Source organism: Ambystoma mexicanum, chromosome 1q (genome assembly GCF_040938575.1).
Source record: "Ambystoma mexicanum isolate Mex_15411 chromosome 1q, UKY_AmexF1_1, whole genome shotgun sequence".
Classification (NCBI taxonomy): Eukaryota; Metazoa; Chordata; class Amphibia; order Caudata; family Ambystomatidae; genus Ambystoma; species Ambystoma mexicanum.
Genome location: NC_090922.1, coordinates 226,800,846 through 226,824,834, shown reverse-complemented (window position 1 = coordinate 226,824,834; position 23,989 = coordinate 226,800,846). Strand labels below are relative to the sequence as shown.

General features: G+C 42.7%; 1 protein-coding gene across 1 annotated transcript in view; it reads right to left on the bottom strand.

Moving 5' to 3' along the window:
• The window catches only part of LOC138521181 (CD209 antigen-like protein C), a 307,261-nt gene extending 283,996 nt beyond the window's left edge, over window positions 1-23,265 (bottom strand). Inside the window, exon 1 of the mRNA XM_069633806.1 lies at window positions 22,974-23,265. Coding sequence (XP_069489907.1) covers window positions 22,974-23,091 — 118 coding nt within the window. The 5' untranslated portion in view covers window positions 23,092-23,265. The remainder of the gene's footprint in view (window positions 1-22,973) is intronic.
• Between the last annotated feature and the right edge of the window lie 724 nt (window positions 23,266-23,989).

Below are 23,989 nucleotides of genomic sequence, written 5' to 3'. Positions count from 1 at the left end.
GCCCACAAATCGCCATTTGTTAAACAGAGATTTGCGGGCAGAATGGTGCACAAATCCTTGTTTTTTGGCGCAAATATTTACGTGAATCGCCCCCAATGTTTGGACTGGGACAACCCAACCTGGAAATGTTGGAGAAAATTCATTAAAAAGTGGAAAAGTTATTAAGAGAAAACTGTCTTCAGTTTAGTCCCATTCATTTTCCATGTAGAAAGAATTCTTAGATTGTACACCCGTAGCTTGAAAACCCGCTGGACGGATTTGTACCCGGTAAGAAACAAGTTGGTCACGAAGTGCTGTAGATGTGCCTTTTGCTGATTTGGGGTAAATATGTTCTGGAGATTGGGGGGGCGCTGTTGAGCAGCCTGCAAAATGGCTGCCTAGCCTGAAGCTCTGTGTGCCACCAACAGTAATCCGGCGACAACGGCGTGATCCCGTTATAGAGAGTCCTGAAATCTGGTGCATGACCTGCCGTGGATGTAGGGAACATCCATACCGAAATTCGGACGAAATCGGAAGGAGTCGGCACGAGATATAGCTGCCTACCTTTTTCGCTGCTTGTGCCCGCGCTGGGCCTGCCTGCCATGCTGTGTGGGGTGGCGTGATCCTGAACTCGCTCCGAGGGGACGCACTGCATCAGGGTTAGTGTGGAGGAGGAGCCCCGCCTGGGAGACCCGCGGAGGTGTGTGCGGCATCCTACGGAGCGGTCCTGCTGTGGGTGATTGGGGGGGCGCATTGAGCAGTGCGCCCCCTGCTATAGAATATTGGCGCTTGGCCCGTGCCGCTGCGGGCTACGGCCAACTGCTGACTGTCAAGGTAGGTCGCCGGGGGGTTGTGAGGCGGCGCGGCCGCTGCTATCTTGGGCCCTGGCGGCTGGGTGGGCCCCCCAGTGCCTACCCTGGGCTGCGCTCGCCGGGGGGGTGCTGCTGCTGGCTGCCCCCCCTCTTCTGCTGAATGCGGGATCCGGCCGCACTGGAGGGGGCCTGCCTCGCTCCTGGACCCTGCTTTCTATGTGCAAGACTCCTGAGAGGTGAACCCATCGGCCCAGACAGTGCACTACACGGTGCTCCCCATGCAATATAACACCAGCGGTCTCCACTCCCAGCACAACGAAGTTCAAGCACACGCTAAATGTGGAGACTTACAGAATTGTCATGGTCTTAGACATATGGCTCATTAACTGTACATTGGCTTCCAATTGCTCATAGTCCCTCTCAATCCCGATCCTGTCAGCACAAGGCCTGGAGCCCCACAGCACCAAGCTCCCACCACAAACTTGACTACTACGGTCTGGTGGCCGCCCCACTATTTACATTAACTGCTACATTACCTGTGTGTCTTAACCCACGACTGACACTCTGGATTTACTCTAACATCCCCATCTGGGTTGGCTCTTTCAGGTGAGCCTGTAATAATAACGACTACCGCGCCGCCATGCCCGCCTCTGCTACTGCTGGGGACAGATCTGACCTGCTATGGACGCGGTGGCCCGGCTGGCGCCTGCTTGATATCGGCAACTGTACAGTAACGATATACTGAGAAGCTGCACGCCGGCTGCACTAGCTGCTTTGTCTTCCACAGGATAAACCTTGACCGCACAAGCAGGACTATAGCGCAGACCGCGCCATCCCCCGCCTTGCTGTAACTGAGCAAGCTGCATTACTGGACATCCCGGAGGGTGCACGGGTGCACTCGAGATGCCTAACAGATCACGCGGCACTAATAAAGTGGGGGCCATGGGCAAATTCGCCAGGGTGGCGCGCAGTCCCGAGCAGGGGGACCTCCCTGAAGCTCAGGAGGATGTGGACATACCATCAAACCCTCCTCAACCAAGTCTCACAACTATGATGGAATCGATGGCCAAGAACTTTGCATCCTTCCACGAGAAGCTGGATGATATAAATGCAAATGTGGCGTCATTAAGAGCCAAACTTGACCAACATGAAACTAGGCTCACGGAAGCTGAGTCTAGGATAAGCTCTAATGAGGATGTAGTCCAGGCGCTGCAGAACACCGTTACAGAGCTTGCTCGAGACATGAAACTAGCCAAAGCCAAGTGTGACGACTTGGAGTCCAGGTCGCGCAGAAATAACATTTGCATTGTGGGGGTACCCAAGCCGGCACTTAAAGGCCGCATGGAGACTGTGAGTGAAAACCTACTCAAAGACTTGCTCGGCAACCGCAAACTCTCCCTGTGCTTCGCTGTGGAGCATGCACACTGTGCGCTAGCTCCTCGCCCCAAACCAGGTGACTTCCCCAGACCCATAATTGCGAGGATCCTGAGCTACAGAGATAGAGACCACATACTCCGTCTGGCACGTGAGAAAGGTGAGCTCAGGTTTGAATCGCAAATCATCAGGATCTTCCCGGATTTCTCCACAGGAGTGCAGATGGAGCGACGACAATTCAATGGAGTGAAAAAGATGCTGAGAGACAGGAAGATTGAATACGCTATGCTCTTTCGCGCTCGGCTAAAATTCACCTACCACAATAAACTCTATTTCTTCACAGTCCCAGGTGAAGCAGTGAAATGTATAGAGGCACATATCCCACCGATGGCTCCAGTGGATGACCTTGAGGGCAATGACTGAGGCTCAGGCTTGCTAGCCACTTACAGTGGGCCCTCCCCGGATCAAACTCTTCCCTTCAGCCTGCTGCTCGCCTCTCCACATGATCGACATCTCTATGGGGTGTCTGTCTTAGTCAACAGCATCTCTGTTTCACAATTACCCAGGCTGATAGTTATTCTCTGCTTTGTCAGCCACTTTGCACCTACTGGGGAGGTGCCACATCCTAACTGTAGCGTAGGCGCACTCCGAAGCGCATTTATCATATGTTAAAATCCTCTTGTCATGCACACTGTAACCACTAAACTGGTAAGATGTATGTGGAATTCTGCTTCTGTTCCTTTCCACGCTAAGCTATAAGCAATGTCGGTCGCACGGCAGCGGCGGCCCCCTCTGCGGCTGCAATGTTTCTTCATTTGAGACTGTTGGTTATTTGCCCCTGTTGGGCTAGTGGGCTTACTGTGCTAAGTTGGGGACAGCACGCTGAAGCCAGTTCTATGGGTGGGGAATATGTCACTGCTGGTTGCGGGTGGGCAGTGGGGGTGAGGGTGGGCAAAGTTGGGGGAAGACAAGAGAAATCTGGCGGGAATGTGATGGCTGGGGCCGTGGCGTGCCACAAGCGTGCCGCAGCATTGCGTGCAGTGCTAAACAGTGAAAGATCCTACTGCTGGGAATGTTCCATAAGTCTGGGCCATGACCATTAAATTCATGACATGGAATGTTTGTGGGCTAAGCAACTATACAAAGGCCTGTAGGATAACTGTGTATGCCCAGAGACACGGCATTAAAATACTCCTCTTGCAGGAGACGCATGACTTGGGGCATCTAGCATTATCCCTGGTGCCAACCTGGGGATCCAATCAGTTTTTCACAAAATATTCCACTCGAGCCAGGGGTGTGATGACGCTGGTTCATAAATCGTGGGAAGTTACACTGAGGACAAGCCATATAAACCCGGAAGGAAGATATGTCATACTTCATTGTTTCTTAGCAAATGAGGAATGTTTGTTGGTTAATACATATGGCCCGAACGTGGACACCCCTGAATTCTTCGATGAGGTGGTCACCCTACTCATGCAAATCATTGGGGTACCTATTATTTGGGGTGGGGGCATGAACCTCATATTAGATAATGACCTTGACAGAACAGGGACAACCCACAGAGCCATGTCTCGCGCCGCCCGCCAACTACACACACACATGAGTTCCTTGTCCATATTAGACTCCTGGAGGATATTGATCCACGCTCAAGGGAATACACCTATTATTCAACAGTACATGATAGCTCGTCCAGAATAGACATCTTCCTGCTGTCGAGTGCCCTTATGGGCAGGGTAACCGATATTCATATGCTGGCGCGTACACTCTCGGACCACACCCCAGTGGTAGTACAAATGAGACTTGTGACGGGCACGCCCACCCGCACTGCCTGGCGCTTCAAGTCAGAGGCACTGCGTGATATTGTGTTTAAAGCTGAGATACTAGCTGACATCAACACCTTCTTTGACTGCAACAAACAACAGGACACTTCAGAGGGAACCCGATGGGAGACATTTAAGGTTTATATCAGAGACATGTGCATATCTAGGGAGGCCGGGATACTCAAACTCATAAAACACAGTGGTCACAGCGGGCACACGACGCTGGTCAGGCCAGCGGGTGCTTGACATCTTCTCATAATTTTATGGCTCTCTATATGCATCCTAAGAGGAACATGCCACCTCGTATATTCATGAGCTCCTTGACCAAATCCTAATTTCCAATTATCCCCAACTACTAAAGAACAACTTGATACCCCAATCACCCTCGAATAGATAGTCAAAGCCATCTCAGACTTCCAAAGGGGCAAGGCCCCGGGCCTCAATGGCTTTCACCAGAATTCTATCAGGAATATGTGGCCATTCTGGCGCCAAAGTTGCTTGAGGTCTGGACTGAGTCGCTCTCCCGGTCCATCCTACCCCAATCCCTATGAGAGGCGCTCATAACTGTGCTTCTCAAGGCGGGTAAGCCTTGTGATGAGCGCGGGTCATACAGGCCTCTATCCCTCATAAATAAAGATACAAAGATATTTGCTAAAGTGATAGCAAGTAGATTCCTCCCAATTATGCCATATCTGGTCCATGAAGACCAAAGCGGTTTTGTCCCTGGTCGCTCAACTGCCCTCAATATCCGATGGCTCTTTAATGTGATGTCCAGGATAGATCCAAAGGCGGATGCAGTTGCGGTCACATTGGATGCTCTGAAAGCATTTGATATGATGTCCTGGCGATACATTTGGGTGGTGCTGGAGGAAATGGGGGTGGGCCCACACATACTGTCCTACATCAAACTCCTTTACCCAGATCCTCTAGCCAGAGTACTAGTCAACTCCCTGATGTCCTCACCCTTTAGGCTGCATAGGGGCACCCGCCAGTGTTGCCCCTTCTCCCCCATACTATATGCATCTTGACCCCATTATTCGCGACATCACAAAAATAGGCACATTTTCGGGTTTTATCATTAACTACTCTAAATCTGAGATATTCCCACACACTCCAGCCACTCAGCAACCGAAATGCGAATTCCCGCTCAGCTGGTCCCACGGCGGTATTAAATACCTTGGGGTCCAGGTGACACTATCTGTGTCCTCCTTACTAGCAGACAACTACACTGCTGCGGCGCAGCTCATGGAATCAAAAATGGCAAGATGGCGTAGCCTCCCACTCTCCCTAGCGGGTAAACTGTCCTTGATAAAGATGATAGTAGTCCCCAAGCTCCTCTATATTTTCGCCAACGTACCGATCTGGCCCGGGAAACACTACTTTGATAAACTGCACTCTTCAAGCACGCAGTTCCTCTGGCATGCTGGCGTAGTTCATAAAAAGTGGCAGCACATGACTCTCGCTTACGAGAGAGGGGGCTTTACGGCCCCTGACCTCACCAGATACTGGATCGCTGCACAAGAGCAACACGCCATACACTGGTACAAGTTTCCATCCGCACCTCCCCACGTAAAACTCAAAAACTAGGTGCTGCAGAAATCAATCCCATGTCCCTCATTCTACATCGCGCATACCAAAGAGACGCCCCGGTGGATCCTGTGGCGACTACGATTAGGGCATGGAATCGTTTGCTGCGGCCCCAGTCTGAGCACCGGCCATATTATAAGTGGCTACCAATCTGGCATTTCCACGGCTTCGCCCCACCCATGATAAATTGCTTGCCCGACACTGGCTCACTTTGGGATACCGAGCATTGACTGATCTATATCCCGAAGGCAAATTCATAACCCCTCAGACTTGGAGACCGGGCCACTCGGGCTCTGCATTGGAGCTATTGCAATATTTCAGGCTAAGAGCCGCGTTCCGGGATATGTGGCCCTCCTACCCGGACAAACCCCCAGACTCTCCAGAGATTCAGTACATCGCTAACTCAGCGGACAGTAGGGGAATAATGTCCTCGCTGTACGAGATACTGATGGGTAAATCTGAGGATGCATCCTCTGGCCCACGGGATGAGTGGGCAAAGGAACTGGGCTTGGAGATCTCAGATGATATGTGGAGGAAAATGTGCTTACATACGCGCACAGTCTCCCTCAACTCTAGATTTTGTTGTATACAATATAAATTCCTCAACCGACTGTATTACACACCGTACAAAGTTGCGAAATTCACAAACACACACCTGCCCTAAATGCAGATCCGAGAATGCGGACCACATGCACCTGTTTTGGTCCTGTGATGCGTTAGGGGAATTCTGGGGGGCGGTGACCGAAACCCTTTCAGAAATAGCTAAGACCACGGTGGGCCGGGAACTCTCCTATTTGGGATGTGTGAGGGAGATGAAGTGAAGAAAATGTCGAAATTTCTGAATGTGAGCACCATGGTGGCAAAAAAATGTATCTTACAATGCTGTAAACGCCACTCCCCTCCCACGTTGAGAAGTGGTTAAGAACTCTTACATGGACACAGATGTGCGAAGAGGAGTTTATTAACACCCTCCCAGCACATTCTCGCCTGAAAAACGTGTGGACACACTTCTGCAGTTATCTGAACAACAGAGAGGCTGCAGAACCAGACTCTCCTCCCCCCTAGAGTGCACAGGTCTATTGTTGTTTGGATGCACCAGACAGGGGGCCGGGCCGAGAGCCCTCCCCCTCCACTGAGCATTCCTTAATCGCATTGTAAAGTAAAATATGAGCATAACTTTTGATGTACTGTGTTGTGTACCTGCCATTACTTCTTGCCAATAAAGAAAAGTTTAATATATATATATATATATATATATATATATATATGTTCTGGAGATTTTAAAATATTCGACAGAGAAAAAATGTGTGTGTGAGCAAGCCACAGGAGTGTGGCGAAACTCGTCAGTCAGCCTCTCTGGCATGTACGAATTTGGGAAGCTTTTTAAAACTAGATCTCTAATAAAGCTTTTACTTTCTACGATTTTGCGGGTAAGTTTATGAGTTGGTGTACCGATTGAATCCACCTTGAGGGGAGTGCAGCTCTACAGAATGGAGGCTTCACTGCCTTTTTGACTTGGAAATATATTTATATATTACTAAAAAAAACTTTGTTAGGGGGACGATATGGTTAAGTTGCCCTACTAAAAACCCGTAAAATTAACTAAAAAAAGCCGTTGTTAAGGGGACGTTATGGTTAAGTTGCCCTACTAAAAACCTGTGCAATTCACTAAAAAAACTTTACAAACGTGACTTTATGGTTCAAACTAAAAATGAAAAACCCCTGAAATTCGCCAGTTATGGTAGGCTAAGCAACCATACCTGCCCGCACCACTGTGCACTGCTAACACTAACACCCAGGACATGAAAGATGGCATCACAAATAATGTCATTTATGACATTACTGATGATATCACATGTGCAGGCCCTTTGTTTTTGTTCACTGCCATATATATATATATATATATATATATATATATATATATATATATATATATATATATATATATATATACATATATATATATATATATATATATATATATATATATATATATATATATATTCAGTAAAAAAACTTTGTTAAAGGGACGTTATAGTTCACAGTAAAACCGAAAAACACTTGACATTCGCTGATTATGGTAAGCTAAGCAACCATAACTCGCGCCACCTACGTGCATTGCTAAGACTAACACCCAGGACATCAACGATGTCTCACCACAAGAGACACTCCTGTGGGGGAGCGCATCCCTACAGCTGCCTCACAAGCCATTCGCGATGCTGTTGACCCTTACCTTTCGAGGGTCACAATATTGTGTATGTACTGCAACGCAGTACTCTGCAGGGGGGAGAGTCTTCGAAGTGCTTTTGAAGCTACAGTCACAGAGCACCAGAAGAACTACCACCTACCTAAGTAAAAGGCACCCTACATCTTTCTCTCACTACCTGCCCTTTCTAACCCTCATGGCTGGTGTCCCTTCCTTACCATCCTTTGGCCGCCTCTCCTAGTGTGTCGTGTGCTGAAAAGCAATAAACTTGAAAACAACAAAAATTACAAAAAAGGCTCTTTTCAGAGCTACCTTTCTCAGTTTAACAATAGAACTATCAAGTGACTGTTGTAGGCCCCCGCGCATTTTTCATTAAGTCCACGGACAGTCGTAGGATGCACAAAAATGGAGGGTGCAAACGGGGCAAAACCAATGCACTTTTCAGTGGGAGTAAGTGGTGGCTCAGAAAAGAGCCTTTCGGTGGTGTTTTGTGTGTTCCAAAAACTGTGGATTCGAAAAAACGGATTGCCAAATAGGTGACTATGAATCCAAAAAAGGTTGCAATGCGTTTTGTAGATTGTGAAGAAAAATCTGATTGCCAGCATATGTGAGATGACTCCATCTCTGCGAAAAATGAAAGTGCTGCGAAACAAAATATTTTCATTGTGGAATGAGGACATGCCAACATCTCTTAGAAAGGCACAAACAGCCTTATTGACATTGCACCTCGCTTTCTCCATTTGTGGACCAAATGCAGAAGAACGCAGCCATATTTGTCTTTGTGCAATATTGTTAAACACTATTTGGCAATTTGGAAACATGCCCAAGACCTTCCTTCATTGCAAATTGCAAATAAATTCCAGAGACATGGGTAAACTGTTTCCTCCGCAATGAATGATAAGTATATCATGAGGACGCTCTGTCTGTAAAGTAGCACAGAGAGGTACCAAGTCCAGCCACCTCCACGCACGCCATGCCAGTGCACTTCCCCCTGAGGAAATCCAGTATCTGCTGATAGACGACAACTTTATGCATGCACCTTCAACCAATGTATCCATGAGTCTCCCAAAATCCAGATAATCTGTTTTCGAGCACACAGAGCCATGGCTGTCTGGTCTCCTGTCAGGGAAAAGACCTTCGCACTAAATTTCTCCGTTCAGAACACACCCACTGAACTTTACTGACCAATCCCTACCCGTCGCGGATTTCTACGTACAGCTCCATGCATGCGCACACATGCATGAGTATAAAGTACAGGTGTGCATATTTTAATCAGAGAACATGTGCAACCTTTATGATTTCATTTAGACAAATTAATGCCACTAGATCTGCATAGCCAATACATACCAACGCTCCCCCTTTAAGTGCAAGATGTCCGATTTTTCATTGACAAACCGCACTACTTCTTACTGTCTCCTGCATAACCTATACATACGTTACAACCCTCCCTATTTAGCATGAAACTCGACTTTCCATTAGAAAATGTCACAATTTTTTACTGTGTACTGCCTACATTAATGCTACTTCCAATGCGATCGTATGAGAAAAATAAACGCTCCCGATTGCTGTGGTGACATTTCCCTCTGAGGGTCTCCCGATTTTTCAGATTCGTACTTATAATATGAAAGTAGTGAAAGTTTTCACATCTACTATAATGACCTATCACTTACAAACCTCTCTGCTATGGATAACACAGCTTAAAAAAACAAGGCATTTTCATAAACTAAAAATTTTACTCATTTCTGAATCACGTGCAACTAACATACTACAAATAACATACAAAGACAGCACCTAGTGAAGTGAAATGCACACATGCACTGTGTTGAGATATCAAAGTAGAATACTCAGAGGAAAGATGCAAAATTAACATGTACAGTAACATCACTGCTTTAAACACACAAAGTTACTAACTTCTTCTTTTTACAATCGCAGTGAAGACTACTCTCCTGAAAATCAAAAGCATCTACACAGCAAACGACATATCCAAAGAAACCTGGTCATTCCGCAAAAAAAGGAAGTACAGTACTACCTTTATATTCTTACTGTTCCTCAAAGAGACTGTGTGGGTTATTTATTTAATTTGCGCACCAAAACAAACATTGATTTCTGAACCATTCTACCCACAAATCCTAATGTATTAAAGAAAGAATAACAGGCAGAATGGCTCACAAATCCCTGTATTTTTGGAACTCAAATAACATACTGAAGTATTAAATGTTAGTACTAGAAAACAAATAGCTGTTTCAATTTTATACCATTACGTTTACTATTAATGCTTCTCCTCGCCACCAGCTCACTTTGTACTCTCATCTGAAGCACAGTGTAGTAGTATAGAAACAGAAAAATAGTCTTCCCAACTCATTGTAACAGCCCAATGCACATTCACACACCACCACAAAGAGCTTCCCCATCAAAATCATGCACGCATGCACACAGTACACATACATATTAGAACAGACCAAACCATGCCTTCTTTTTTTTCAACAGACCCCAAAGAATGCCTACCAAAAAGCAAGTCTGTAGAAAGGAACGCAGAAATAGAGCAAATGAAAATAAAAGTGCCCAAATTAAGCATTCTTCTGTAGCAGAGTTTGTAGAGAACGTTGTAACAAAACAGCTAATACAGTCGTTTAGCGAAACAAAGGAAGCTTCAACTACTGAAACTTTACCTCCTCTATCAAAATGTGGCATGAAACACAAAACGCTTCACAAAAAATCGGCTACCCGTACTGCTATCAATGTTCCTATTAATCCTGATATAGTAACAAGAACCCATAGTTAAAAAAGTATTTTAGCAAAAATGTTTTGCCACAGAGTCCTTCAGAATATAATAAGAAGAGGACAAAATCATCCTCAACCCTTAAAACCTACCATAGAAAAGTAATCCTACAAGCTCTCGTAGACAGTGCAATCCTTCTCAAAAGGAAGTTGTTCATATTAGTGTTAAATAGGATGAAACCACTAACAAAGCTAAGTACTAAACTACAAAAGAAACTTATCAATAAACGGAATGTCAACAAAAATAACTTCTTAAATATTTGTGGAGGTGAATGGAGTCACACAACAACCACAGAACCATATTTTAATGAAGAAGCATACGTACAAAATCAAACTAACACAAATGCCATCCATAGCAGTAGACGAGGATATGAAAAAATCAATAATACCATCATGGAACAAGAAACACTGCTTAGAAAAGTATCTCCATGAAAACTCAAAAGAACCAGACCATCCAGTATACAATTGGCTGTGCACGTCAATGTGTGCCATTCCTAACAAATCTTTCAAATCTTAACGTCAGTTCCTCAATCAGTATCTGAAAGGTAAAGACAAAATTAAAATGAAAGTGCTGCAAAATATGGATATCTGTCCAGTGCACAAATACACAGGACTACAAGGACATTCATTAGCCTGATTTTCAGGACCTATTTGCAAAAGCACCTTCCATGACATCAAAAGTATATCAATACATCATTCAAATGTAAGAAATCTAGTGTATAAAATATACTATGCTAAAAGTCCAGCTTTAGAATTAGCCAATTTAAATAACACTCTTCTGCATGGTACACCCAAAAACCTACAAGAAGAAATCAACCGTATCCAGAGAAAATAAGGTGGAAGTGAACACCACTTACAAAATGCAATAGTTTTAGAACAGACTAGCAACGATTCTGCACAAAGCAACCTTCTATTACACACATACAAAAATGAAATACTAAAATTTAAAAGTGCATCGGCTGAAGTACCAAACCATGTGTGTGTGTTGCCGCAAAACGTTTCGAAAAAGGTGCACAAAAAATATAGACATAGCATACAAAATAGAAGACAATGAAGATTCCAAATGGTTTGCATTAGCTCTCTACCTTTTAGCAGAAAACAAATACCAAATAAGTGAACCCCTAATATGTTGCAGTTACTGCACTACAAAACTGGACAACAACCAAACTCCTTCACGTGCTATCACAAATAATTTGGAATTGTTCCCACTACCAAAACCCCTGCAACAACTCAATTTGTATGAGAGCATCATAATTCAAACAGTTCACCCATTTCAAGCAATTATACGCCTTCAACCAAAAACAGCAAAATTACCTCGCTCTGAATTGGTGAAAGGCATTTGTGGCAAAGTAGTTTATTTGCCATTAGATCTAACAAAACATTTACACACTCTAGGAGTGCAATGTTCAATAGAGCATTCTTTAATTGTCTTGGTAAATGGTGCACCAACAAAAGACAAAAAAAAAATTGGCAACGACTGGTGGACTTACATAAAGTTAGACAAGCCTTGTAATATCTAAAAGACAATAATGAATACTACAAGGAAATAAATATTGAAGAAAGCTTAAGGGAAACAACTGAAATAATTCAAGAGTCATCAGAAACTGGACAATTTGAATTTCTGGATCCTGCTGCAATATCCACTCTTTTGGACCATTACACAATTCACCCATTGCATTCCAATGAAAGCATAGATGATGCACTAGAAACTTACCAAATGCGACAAACCAAAGGGTCACCAATGAGCATATGGGAAAAAAATATAGAAGCACGTGCTTTTCCACTGCTATTTCCTACTGGCAAAGGCGGAAGATACGCTGATAGACCCATTCAGATTACGGCATTAGAATACCGCTCACCACGAATGTATTCGCAAGATCCCAGATTTAGACAAAATATGGAATACATATTCCACCTACTCTTTGAAAGTGAAGTAGCAACCCTATATTACGGATTTGCACACATTTTGAAATCTGGAACCCACTTTCAAAATATGTCAGCTACTCAATTAATACAAAATGTACAAGAAAAAGATGAGGTTTTACAATCAAGTATAACAAATCTGTTTGCAAACATGCGCGATACAAAAGAATACTGGTTCCGACGGCACAGAGACGTACATTGTATGATCAGAAACTTTGGACCATAGTTCCTATGCATATCAAACAACAACAAAACCAACATAGATATATTAACACCTGGAGAACTCTGCTCTCTAGATCCAGTTAATGTGTCAAGATATTTCCATCATCGTTTCATTGCTATGCTACACTTTATTTGCAATAAAACTGTTCCTCCCCTAGGAGAAAAACAACACTTCTTTTGGAGAAAAGAATACCAAGCGAGAGGAGCACCACATATTCACATGCTTTTATGGATCAATGGTGCGCCTAAATTTGGTCACGACAGTGATGCCACTGTTTTGCAGTTCATCCAAAAATAGGTCACTTGTGAAATCCCTTCACAACGGACACATAGTGACCTGCATGGGCAGACATTACAATTTCAAAGACACAAATGTGGCAAATATTGTTGTCGCAAATACAAAAGCAAAGGGAAATACTACACCAAATGCCATTTTGGTTTCCCTAGACCAGTTACAGAAACCGGTGAAGTGAACAACTTCATGTCTTCAGTTCGACATAGTGTTAAAGGTAAATCACCTAAGAACAAGTATTACATAAAAAGAACAGAAGAATCAAAATATGTCAATGATTACAATGCAATCATTGCCCTCTTATGGAATGCAAACATAGATATGCAGTACATTGCAGACAATTCCACTGCTGTTGCACGATATGTTGCAGCCTACTTAACAAAAGCAGAACAGAGCTTCAAGACCTCTGGGATGACCTATCATCAGACAAAACACTATCTCAGAAATTGTACAGCCTAGGCATAAAAATTCTCTCTCATAGAGAATGTGGCGCCTATGAAGCGGCAGATCGTTTAACCGATACTGCTTTGTATGGAAAATCCGACAACATAGTATGGCTAAGTCTTGGTCCTGCTAAATCTAGAAAAAGAGTTCTGAAATCATATGAGGACATAGAAACAATTGCCAGAAATGATCCCAACAGCCAAGACTTTTTAAAAAACAATTTACTGGACACATACTATCCGAACAGGAGTAGCACTTTGGAAAGCATGTGCCTATACCACATAGCTCAAAGGTTTGCATACAAAAATCATATAAAACCTGATGAAAGCAAAGGTAGATATAGAGTGACAGATTGTGAAGGCAGCTTAGTGAAATTTACCAAATGAAGCTTATTTAATTGTGTCAAATTGTCATTAAAAACTCCTCAACAGAAAGAACTATATTACATGTCTCTGCTACAACTTTTTAAACCATGGAGAAAAGAGGAAGATATACTAGATAACAATGACTGCTATGAAGATGCTTTCAAAGCAAATGAAAGCGCTATCACCGATGTGAACTTTACGCAGTACAAAACAATGTTGCACAATGAACAGCAACACGAAGAAGAACTTCAGGCCCAACTAGATAAGGACACTACTGACAGTAGTCAACTTTCTGTAACAGGAAGCCAAGAACCACTAGGACAGCCACTAATAGCAAATGAGGCAGAATTAGCTATGACAGAAGTGTAAAACACCATGTGTCACTATCAAGAAGATATAGAAGACTTAACTGTACAACAAGCAAAACTTAACAAAGATCAGCACACCATTTTTGAAGACGTAACAAAACAAATTGCACATGGTGTACAACACGAAAATAAAGAATGTACCTGCCAAAATTACAAACCTATACTGCTGTACGTCAGTGGTGAAGCTGGGTCAGGAAAAACATTCTTAATCAAAATCATCAGCAAGTTCCTTCACCAATTGACAAACAACAAACTGTCAGCTGTTGTAACTGCCCCCACAGGTTTAGCTGCCTACAACATAGGCGGTGTCAATTCACACCGATTACTACTCCTTCCAGTAGAACACCAAACAAATTAGACTATTACACACTTTCTGCAGAAGCTGCAATGGAACTATGCAGAGTATTAAAACAAATGAAAATGCTACTAATAGATGAAGTGAGCATGGTATCCAACCTAATGTTGGCTTTGATTCACCTCAGATTGCAAGAAGTACTTAATACAAACTACGAAGAACTCTCTGTAGGGAAACACATTATCGTTTTCGGAGATCTTCTACAATTGACACCAGTGAAAGGTGAACCTATTTTTAAAACCTTAGGACACAAACTCTGCCGTAAAACTGTTGGCAGCATAGGAAATGTCAACCTTTGGTAACATTTCCAATACAGAGAATTAACAGAAAACATGCGATAATCTGCAGATCTCACTTACGGCAACATTTTAAAAAGTATTAGAGTTGGTGTACTATCTCAAGAAGCACAAGCAATATTGAAAAAACGGCAAATTCATGCACTTTATGGTGATAAAGCATGTGCTGTTGATGTTATCGAACAATTAGCGCACAAAAATGTCAATTTCATGGCCTTAATGCCAACTCTAGCAAGCTGTTTCAAATTCAATGAAACAATGTTAAAAAAAGAAAATTAACCAATAATGGAAATTTGCGCCACAGACAAACTAGACGTACATGGTATGACACTACCCATGTGTGAGCAAGCCACAACAAGACTAAATACCTTAGAAAATTCAATTTCCCACACAGCTGGGTTGGAAAAAATATTAAAATTATCCTTAAATTGTAGAGTAATGCTTAAGCGTAACCTTGACGTGGATCAAGGGCTAGTTATTGGGGCACTGGATAAAGTTATTGGCTTTCAAACATACCCACGTGACAACAACATTCAGTTTGTCAATATTCGCTTTGACAAACTTTCAGAAGTGAAAAGGAAAGGGCGCTCAACTGCTCGATTCCTTCTCTTCAAAGACATGTATGTACGTAGAGAAGAATTTTCTCTAACTCTTGCATATGCAGTCACCATTCATAAACCCAAGGTCTTACCCTAGACAAAGCATTGATAGATATAGGAAACACAGTCTTTAAAGAAGGCATGAGCTACGTAGCACTATCACGCTTACGTACACTTAACGGTCTATTTCTAATCAACTTTGATGCAAGTAAACTGAATGCTTATATTCCTTGCATTTTAGAATGCAATAGACTGCGTTCACTGTACACCCCCCATCTGAAATCATATCCTGTTCCAGAAAAAGTAAAACGTGGTAAAAGAAAACTAATTCAAACAGAAATACAACAGAATCTGACGGCAAATCCTTCCAAGAAAACAAAAGAAGCTAAAACGTTATCAATTACCACAAGCAAAGAAGAACCTATTAGGGAAAGTAAATCAGGTACTTCTTCAAAGAAGGAACAGAAACTCCGAAAAAAGGACTCAGAGACAGAACTAGGTGGTCCATTCAAATTTTCTAATGAAACTGGTGTAAGTTGCTATGCAAATGTAGCAATTAATATTCTATTTCAATTGCCACAATTGTTAACAATATTTACTTACACAGTACAGACCAATTGTGTTTGCAAATGTTAGTCCTTCATAGAAACGCAATAAACAATCCTGACAGCACGTACAGTGTTCACTGAATAAGACAAGAATTGGACTACTGTGCTGGAATGGTGAGATTCACTATAAACTCACAAGAAGATCCACAAGAATGTCTAATGTACTTACTACAAGTACTGGAAAACAAAAACATGCCTATAGATGATATCTTCCAGATTTCATACATGTGGAAACATACATGCACTCTGTAACAATGTGATACCTGAAGAAATCCCAAATGAGCGATTTGTGTATGTATCCATACCTAATTGTGAATCTATTCAATTTCAGAAACTTGTACAGAATGCAAACCATGGCAGATTATGTACTATGGGCAATTCAGACAATCGCTCCACCTTACTGATACAAACACATGGTAACTACATAATACTTATGCTTCTACGTTATAATGCAGATGGTACCAAAAACAACTGCAAGCTGAATGGATTCACACACGGTCAAGTGTCACCTGGAAAGAAAACCTTTACAACAATAGGTATAATCTACCACGCAGGAGCGACAACCAATGTAGGTCACTACACTGCATTCATTAAAAAGAAATGTGGATGGTTCGAATGTAATGATAGCACCATTACTCTAAAGCAGAGATTGCCAGCCAGTCTTACAAATGTGTATTTTATCTTCTTGAAACCATAATTTAATTACTAATGTGTACTTCAACATTACCAATAAATCAAGTAAAATACTATAAACAGTTAGAATACGCCAACAGGTATCTAACTGCCCAAGAGTGTATAACAACCACACAGATAAATGAATACCACAGATCCGTAACAACAAATGCACAGTTAGAATATGCCAACAGGTATCTAACTGTTGGTAAAAATCTGCAACAAGGCAACAGACATAACATTAATCAGAAAGAACAAGGAAACACTCAAAGAAAACAAAGAAATAGTTTGTAGCATAGCAAATAAAGTTTTTTTTTTAATCCGACAAGGATTTTTTTTCTCCCAGACCCAAGGATTTGAAAAACAAACACAGAAACTGAGCAAAGTACACAGTACACTGGTTTGTAAACTAAATATGAGGGTAAAAAAAAGCTAAACTGTCTATTATACAATGTAATAAGTTTTCATAAAATACAAACACTAACATGCTCTTTTCTTTTATCACAGAAATGAAAAAAGGATATTTCCGCCAAGTACTAAAGTCATGTAAGAAATATATGGATTCTGAACAAAGTAAACAGTAAGTATAATTACAGTCATGTCATACATATTCGAATCTACACAAATGCATAACACTGGCTATAAGAGAATGACAACACATGTCTGAATATGCACTTCCCTCATACGCCAGAGCATTTGGACTTGGAAAAAAGAAAGAGGTGACATACTAATTCTCACAGATGCTTGTGTGTGTGTGTGTGTGTGTGTGTGTGTGTGTCTATATATCTGTTGAAAAAGAGAGAGTTAAGGTAAGCTGATTTATCCCAAGAAAATGCCTTTAAAATTCAGTGAGTGTAGGAAGTGATTATCATCTCACCCCAGTAGATGTCCACCATGATGTAATTGTGTATTTCATTGAGGTATCATGTATACGTTCATGGGCTATGCAAAGGAGGAGCACCAAGTTCACTTCCTACAAACACTGATTTTCAAGGGTTTTGTTACGATAAATCAGCTCACTTTAAACTCCCTCTTAACTAAAGTTTATTTCAGTGAATTTCAAGGGTTATGTTTTTCTATACTTTCTTCGGGTCCCATTGCCATAGCTTTTGGCTATGGCTACTGTCCATTCTGCAACAATAGCTTAACAAAGGTAAGGCCAGTGACCCTTGCCTCCTAGCCAAAGCCCATACTCAGCCGCCCTAGTACTTAACCAGTTTTCATCAGCCATGCCCTACATTCACTAGCCTTCGGTCACTGCCAGTGCCCACTGCAAATGTACTAGATCCCACCTCTTGGCAATTTTAAAAGACTATGGCTAAGCCCCAGTGGTCTATGGCTATTGGTTATTTGTTCCTGTATTTTTTTATTCCCATTATAATGCATCATGCTAACAATGAATAGCTTCTTTGATAGTGTCGTAAGCAGTGTGGTTATAGGTGAACATAGGTGTGCTGTGGTGCAGTGGTTGTGTGCACAACCTAGCATTTTAGGAGACTGCCTGCAGACCATGCACCCAAGAATAAACTTATTAGTAGTGAAATTACAAGCACCATAGTTTTGATATGCTGCGATGGTTGTGGGTAGGACCTATAGTCTTGGTTGCTTGGCCGTAGTGTGTAGGTGGTAGGTTATACATCCAAGACGCTAGGCCCAGACTACAGGCACTGCACCATATTACTGCCATAGATATGTGTCATCTTAACCTTAACAGTCGATAAGTTGATAAGGTGCAAATCCTTCTTTATATGTATGGTCGATTTAAGGTGCTCAATGATGATATTTAAGCACACTATTGTTCACGTTTGGTAGCCTGTGACCTGAAAGCTTCTCTCCCAGCTCCTCAGACCTGTGAAATGGCCTTGTTATGGCATAACGCGCTGTACAACGCTTGTCATGGCCTTATGGTAATAGTCAAAGCATAGTAACCTAACAAGACCGAAGGGAGCTAGTCTGTCACTGCATACTTAAGGACAGATATCTAACCCTTCTTTCCAGATGTGCCCTGTTTAGTTGCACACCCACCTCTGTCTTTTGCATAATCTAATTAACACAGCCTGCATAGGGAGCTCAGGCTATATTTTCTCACTAGATATGGCTTTATATTAGTATACTTTGAAAGCCTGCTTCCAAGTAAGGCACCATCTTGGCGCACTCTGAACTTAAATAAAGTGTAGCATGTCAAGCCATTGGCTCAGACTTGGCAGTCGTGCAATTAACATTCTGGAGTTTGACCTGTGTCAAAGTATAGAGATTCCTAGGCATATACGCCATGGAATTTCCACCATTACCCAAGCATGACATTGTGCATTAGCTGACAATCCCCAATGCTCCCATGAAAACATAACCCAATTATCACATCGCTTTAGGTCATTTCTGCCTCCTCCCTTCTGCCGAACTTTGGTCTACCTAACAAGACTTATGTACACCATGCTATCACAAAACATGTTTCCCCTGCTGCATGCCTTCCCCCTTTGTGTTCGCAATATGAATTTCCAGCTTTCCCAACCTCTTATCAGAGCACCTAGGCCTGTTAGTGGAATGGCTACACTGCCCAAACCATAGGTATCCAGACGAGTTGGGCGCTAACCCTGGCGGTATTACCGCCGGGGCTATTAGCCCTACTGCCAAACCCCCCCAGCACTATTAGCGCCGGATCACGGGTTTGGCAGAATGGTAAATCCCCATTCCCCATTGGTCCCATTTGGGTATTTCCCATTCCCCACTGTGTCCAATGGGGAATGTATGACACTATTACCGCTGGTGGTAATAGTGCTGAAAATTAGCATAATCGCAGCAGATTTGCCCCCAGCTCAGAGCTGGGGGTAAATCCACCAAGCCGGTGATTTGGCGGACCCTGAAATGCAGCAGTAATAGCGTTACTGCCGCATTTAAGGGTTACCGCCAAACCCTTGATGAGGCAGTTAGTCTGCTAGAATAAAGGAAATGAGCAAGGGCATTGCTCATTTTCTTTATTCTAGTAGACAAAGTCTGGATACTTTTGGTGTGGGCACAGTAGCCATTCCACGGACAAGCCTAGGTGCTTTGATACATTTGCAGTGGTGATTTGGTGCAGTAGTAAAGCCTATTAACGGAATATGGCATTACCCAAATGGAAATGAAGTTCTCAATCAGGCATCGAATGAAAAGACTTCCTAGACCATCGCACACTCACTGCTTATGCCACATTTGGGTAGTAAAGCCCATCACCCACATAAGGATGAACTCCTTAAATACTTTGAGATTGTTGAAAGCTTAGGTGATTTTGAGGGAATCATTGTGCGAGTGTCGCAGGGATTTCTTAGAAAAGGGAGATCCGTTCCTACTATTCACTAACATAATGCCCCACATTGAAAAAAGGCCACTTTAATTTATTTGTTAAAATTGACTGAACATTGACCATGAACAATTGAATTTTTATATTATACATGCTCCCAAATAGATTTTTGGAATTGCTTTGTTCAGGGTGTTTAATCAGTTAACCTTTGAGGATGATTTAATGCCATTTTGTTTTCCCAATTCTAAACTATATTATTTTTGTGTCAAAATAAATATACAAAAAATATCCTTTCGGTTAAGTCCTTTCTTTTAGTGTATCCTATATCTTTGTCGAACATGAGGAATAATTCGTATAATTTAGCATTGGGTAAAATGAGCACTATTCATAAAGACATATTTTTGAACCTCACACAGCACAGATAGTGATGTTCTAAAAGGTATGTAAAAACATACACTATATATATATATATTAATATTTACCAATCCTCCCTAAATACCTCCCGTTCCGGGTCCTTCGGTCCTCTGGATCTAACTCTCTGGAGGTCAAATGCTTCTCCAAGCAGATCCCTTTCCTCGGCTAGCATCTCCCTCTGGAATGGCCTCTCTGCCCCCCTCAGACTTGAGCAGGACCTTCTAAAGTTCTGTAAAGATATCAAGACTTTCAGTTTCTCTTCTTTGTTCCCTCTCCCCCTCCCATGCTAACTCCCCCTCTGCCGCTACGACTGGGGACTTGTCCCATCAGAGTCATACAGGTGCAATACCAAATCCCACCAGTCCCTGCATCCATTTTCTAGCACTTGCCTTCAGACTCCCTTTCCTGGACCAGCCCAAACTGGTCCTCCCTGCCCACACTCTCATCATCCCTTTCCCCCTTCTGGCCCCCCAGCAATTCCCTGCCCCCTTCCCTTGGGGCACCCCATTCTTTCACTTTTCCCTCTACACCTCTCCCCCTGCACTTACCAACCTTCTCAACACTTGCTCGGTAGGATTGTCACAAGGCCAGTATAACCGTTTCCTATTTTTTGTCGTTCTACGCTCATGATCCCCTGGACCCCCTTTTGTCTTGTGGCGCCTAGAAAAACGAGTGTATAGGCTCCATGCAAATGTCCAATAAATATGAATGCTAAGGGAACAGAAAAGATTGCTTGGTTTGTTATGTCTGTTTATGGGCTTCATAAAGATATGAATGTCCCTTAAACTGAGAAATAATAATAAGGTGAAATCCAAGGTAAATGCATGGGTGGTACTCCAATCGTGTTTATTAATAGAGCAGCAAAGCAAAATATTAATTGTTGAGATTAAACTGAAAGTGAGTAATAAGCAAATATAGAAGTGAGATTGAAAAGGATGACATCTCATTAAGAAACTGGAACGTTAGAAAACGTCAGTCAAGAAACTGAAAGACAAGTCCTTTGTTAGTTTCCATTGAACTGTGGTTCACGTATAAGAGAGGGAGAGAATAAACTCTGGAAAATCTTTTGATCGACAAAGTCACTACTGCAAACACAGAACTGAAAAGGCCTTATTGTACCATTTAGTAACACAGGTAAGGGTTACGAAATCAAACTAATCTTATTAGTTTTAAGATTTGGAATATTTATTAAGATGCAAAAGTGAAAGATCACTTTCTGAGTGGGCTTACATGAATGTTGCATGACCCACTATTGAAGCCAATTGGTGAATAGTTCTTTAAATGTGGAGAAACCCCAAGGTGGGCTGCCAATACCGGTAAAGTAATTGCTCAGGGCCCGAGTCACAGGCCCCAGTGAAACCCACCAAGGGGACTATAGCTATTTCCACTCTGCCATAATTTCTGGGGTTCTAATAGCTTTTTTTGTAAATTGAGAAAGGGTGCAGCCATCACGGACCTAGTGAGAAGGGGCCTACATGCAGTCGCTTCTCCGTTTCGATGATGTCCATTGCTGCGAATGGCAAGGTGTGGGACCACAGGAGTTCCAGGAGCTGGCAGCAGGGGAGGCGGCCTCAGGTAAGTGGTGCCAGTGTTGGAATGGTGCCGGGTGTGTGTGGGGATTTTAAAGTGGTGAGGTGACGAGAGAAGGGCGCACAGGGTGAGCTAGAGCTTTTGCCCTGGAGGGTAGATGGTGGCCTTTGGCTTCTCAGGAGACTCAGAAGGTGGGTAATACAATGAGGTAAAGCCCGCATTCTGAGCTCCCTAATTGGCTGGAAGGACCCGTAACGTCCCCTCCCAGGTGCTGACTGTATATATGATTAGGAAAACTCCTCTTATTGGGTTTGTTCCTGTGTATTCATGTTTATGACTAAATATATGCAGACATTTGAATTTCAGTTTTGCACAGCTAAACATGTTTATCAGAGTAATATTATGTTTGTTAATGGTTGCAATAATACCACACAGAAAATATTTTGTTGTATATTTCTCCAAGCAAAATGTATACGCCATTTCTGTGACATATGTACCCCACAATTCTCAACTTTGAGCAACGAAGCAATGTTGAGGGAAGCTGGCATCAGAGCTAGGAATTTATTGTATTCATTAATATTAATATATTAATATGATTATATTAAAGAAGGGGCTAAAAACCCACCTTAGTAAGAGGCTAAAAGCATTTGCATGGCAGTATAGCATGACAACATTTCTTCAATAATGAAGTTTCTTTGGGGTTGTAGTGTCAGCAGTGCGAAATACAAGTTACTTTAAAACACGCTGTCGCACATTCACACGTCAGAGTAATTTATCATCACTAGTACCTAAAACCGAATGCGTTTTAGGCATTGTGTATGCAAAATGGTGCAGTAAATTGCATAGTTGGCATTACATTTTTTCAAAACGTTTCTTGATAGAAGTCCTTCCTCACCTAATCTCGCCTCAAAGGGGCAAATTGTAGCTCCAACATTGACCCTCCCATCACTTTTCAAAGTCACCAGCTGTTACTGGAAGGGATAATGCCAGAGAGAAAGTTTGAAAGTGAACACTCTGCATCATCATCACCATCACACTTAACAGTGCCTTACCGTTTGAATGATTTGTGTCCAGGGAGGCTGTTGGCCGATTCACTTCCGGTTTATGTAAGACAGAATATACATTCCTGTCTTGAAACTCCAATTCTTGGTAAGGAGACTCTCCAGACATGTTCCAAGTGGCAGCTTTATTCGGCTCCAGACAAACACTGTGTTAACAAGCTGTCTGCCTTTTTGCTTATATCTTCTTTTCGCATAAAGCTGTATAACCTCCGACCCCGCACCGGACACTAGTAAGCAAAGAATACACGTTTTATTTCCAATCCCCTTTTCAAAAACTGCACTAAATGCCCTTTGCGTTACTCTCTTCCCTGGACCCACCCCTGGAAATGTCATCACCTCCAGGAAATCTGGATTTTACAAGATTATTTGTACTTGTATAAAATTGAGGAAACTACAGTTCCATCTGTGAACTGAATGCAGGAAACCGCAGACGGTTCACAGGTTCCGGGGACACATAACATTGTTGTAGCTCAACATTATGTATATATTACCCTACCGGGCTAATGACAAGAATCTTAAAATAATACTAGTGATATATTCTTTTGTACAGTCGCAGTGGAACTGTATTTTTTCTCATGGGCAACGCCGCACACCAACAGTGAATTTCACTGTAAGAATATACGGGCCAATTCATAGAATTCAGCGCAGAAGTAGCGCACGTGCCTAGCGCAGAGAGGGAGCGTCCACCACGCGTGTGCCAGGCACAGCGCAAAACAACATTTTGACGTACCGCCTATTCATGGATTTCCCTAGCCATTTGCAGCCGTGGCGCAGCGAACATCCAGCAGCGCCAGTTACACCCCCAAGAACGCCCCTTGCACCAGAAAAAGCCATAGAAATCCCCAATACGGCGCAAAGGACAGTGCTAACCCTGGACCAGCATACAGCCCCCTAGTACCCCACTTGTGGCAGACAAATTGCATGAAAAGGGCCTTGCGAACCCTGCAAAATTTAGTTCAAGGCTCGCACCAGCAAAATTGTGTGAAAATCTAATGGCGCACCCCCTT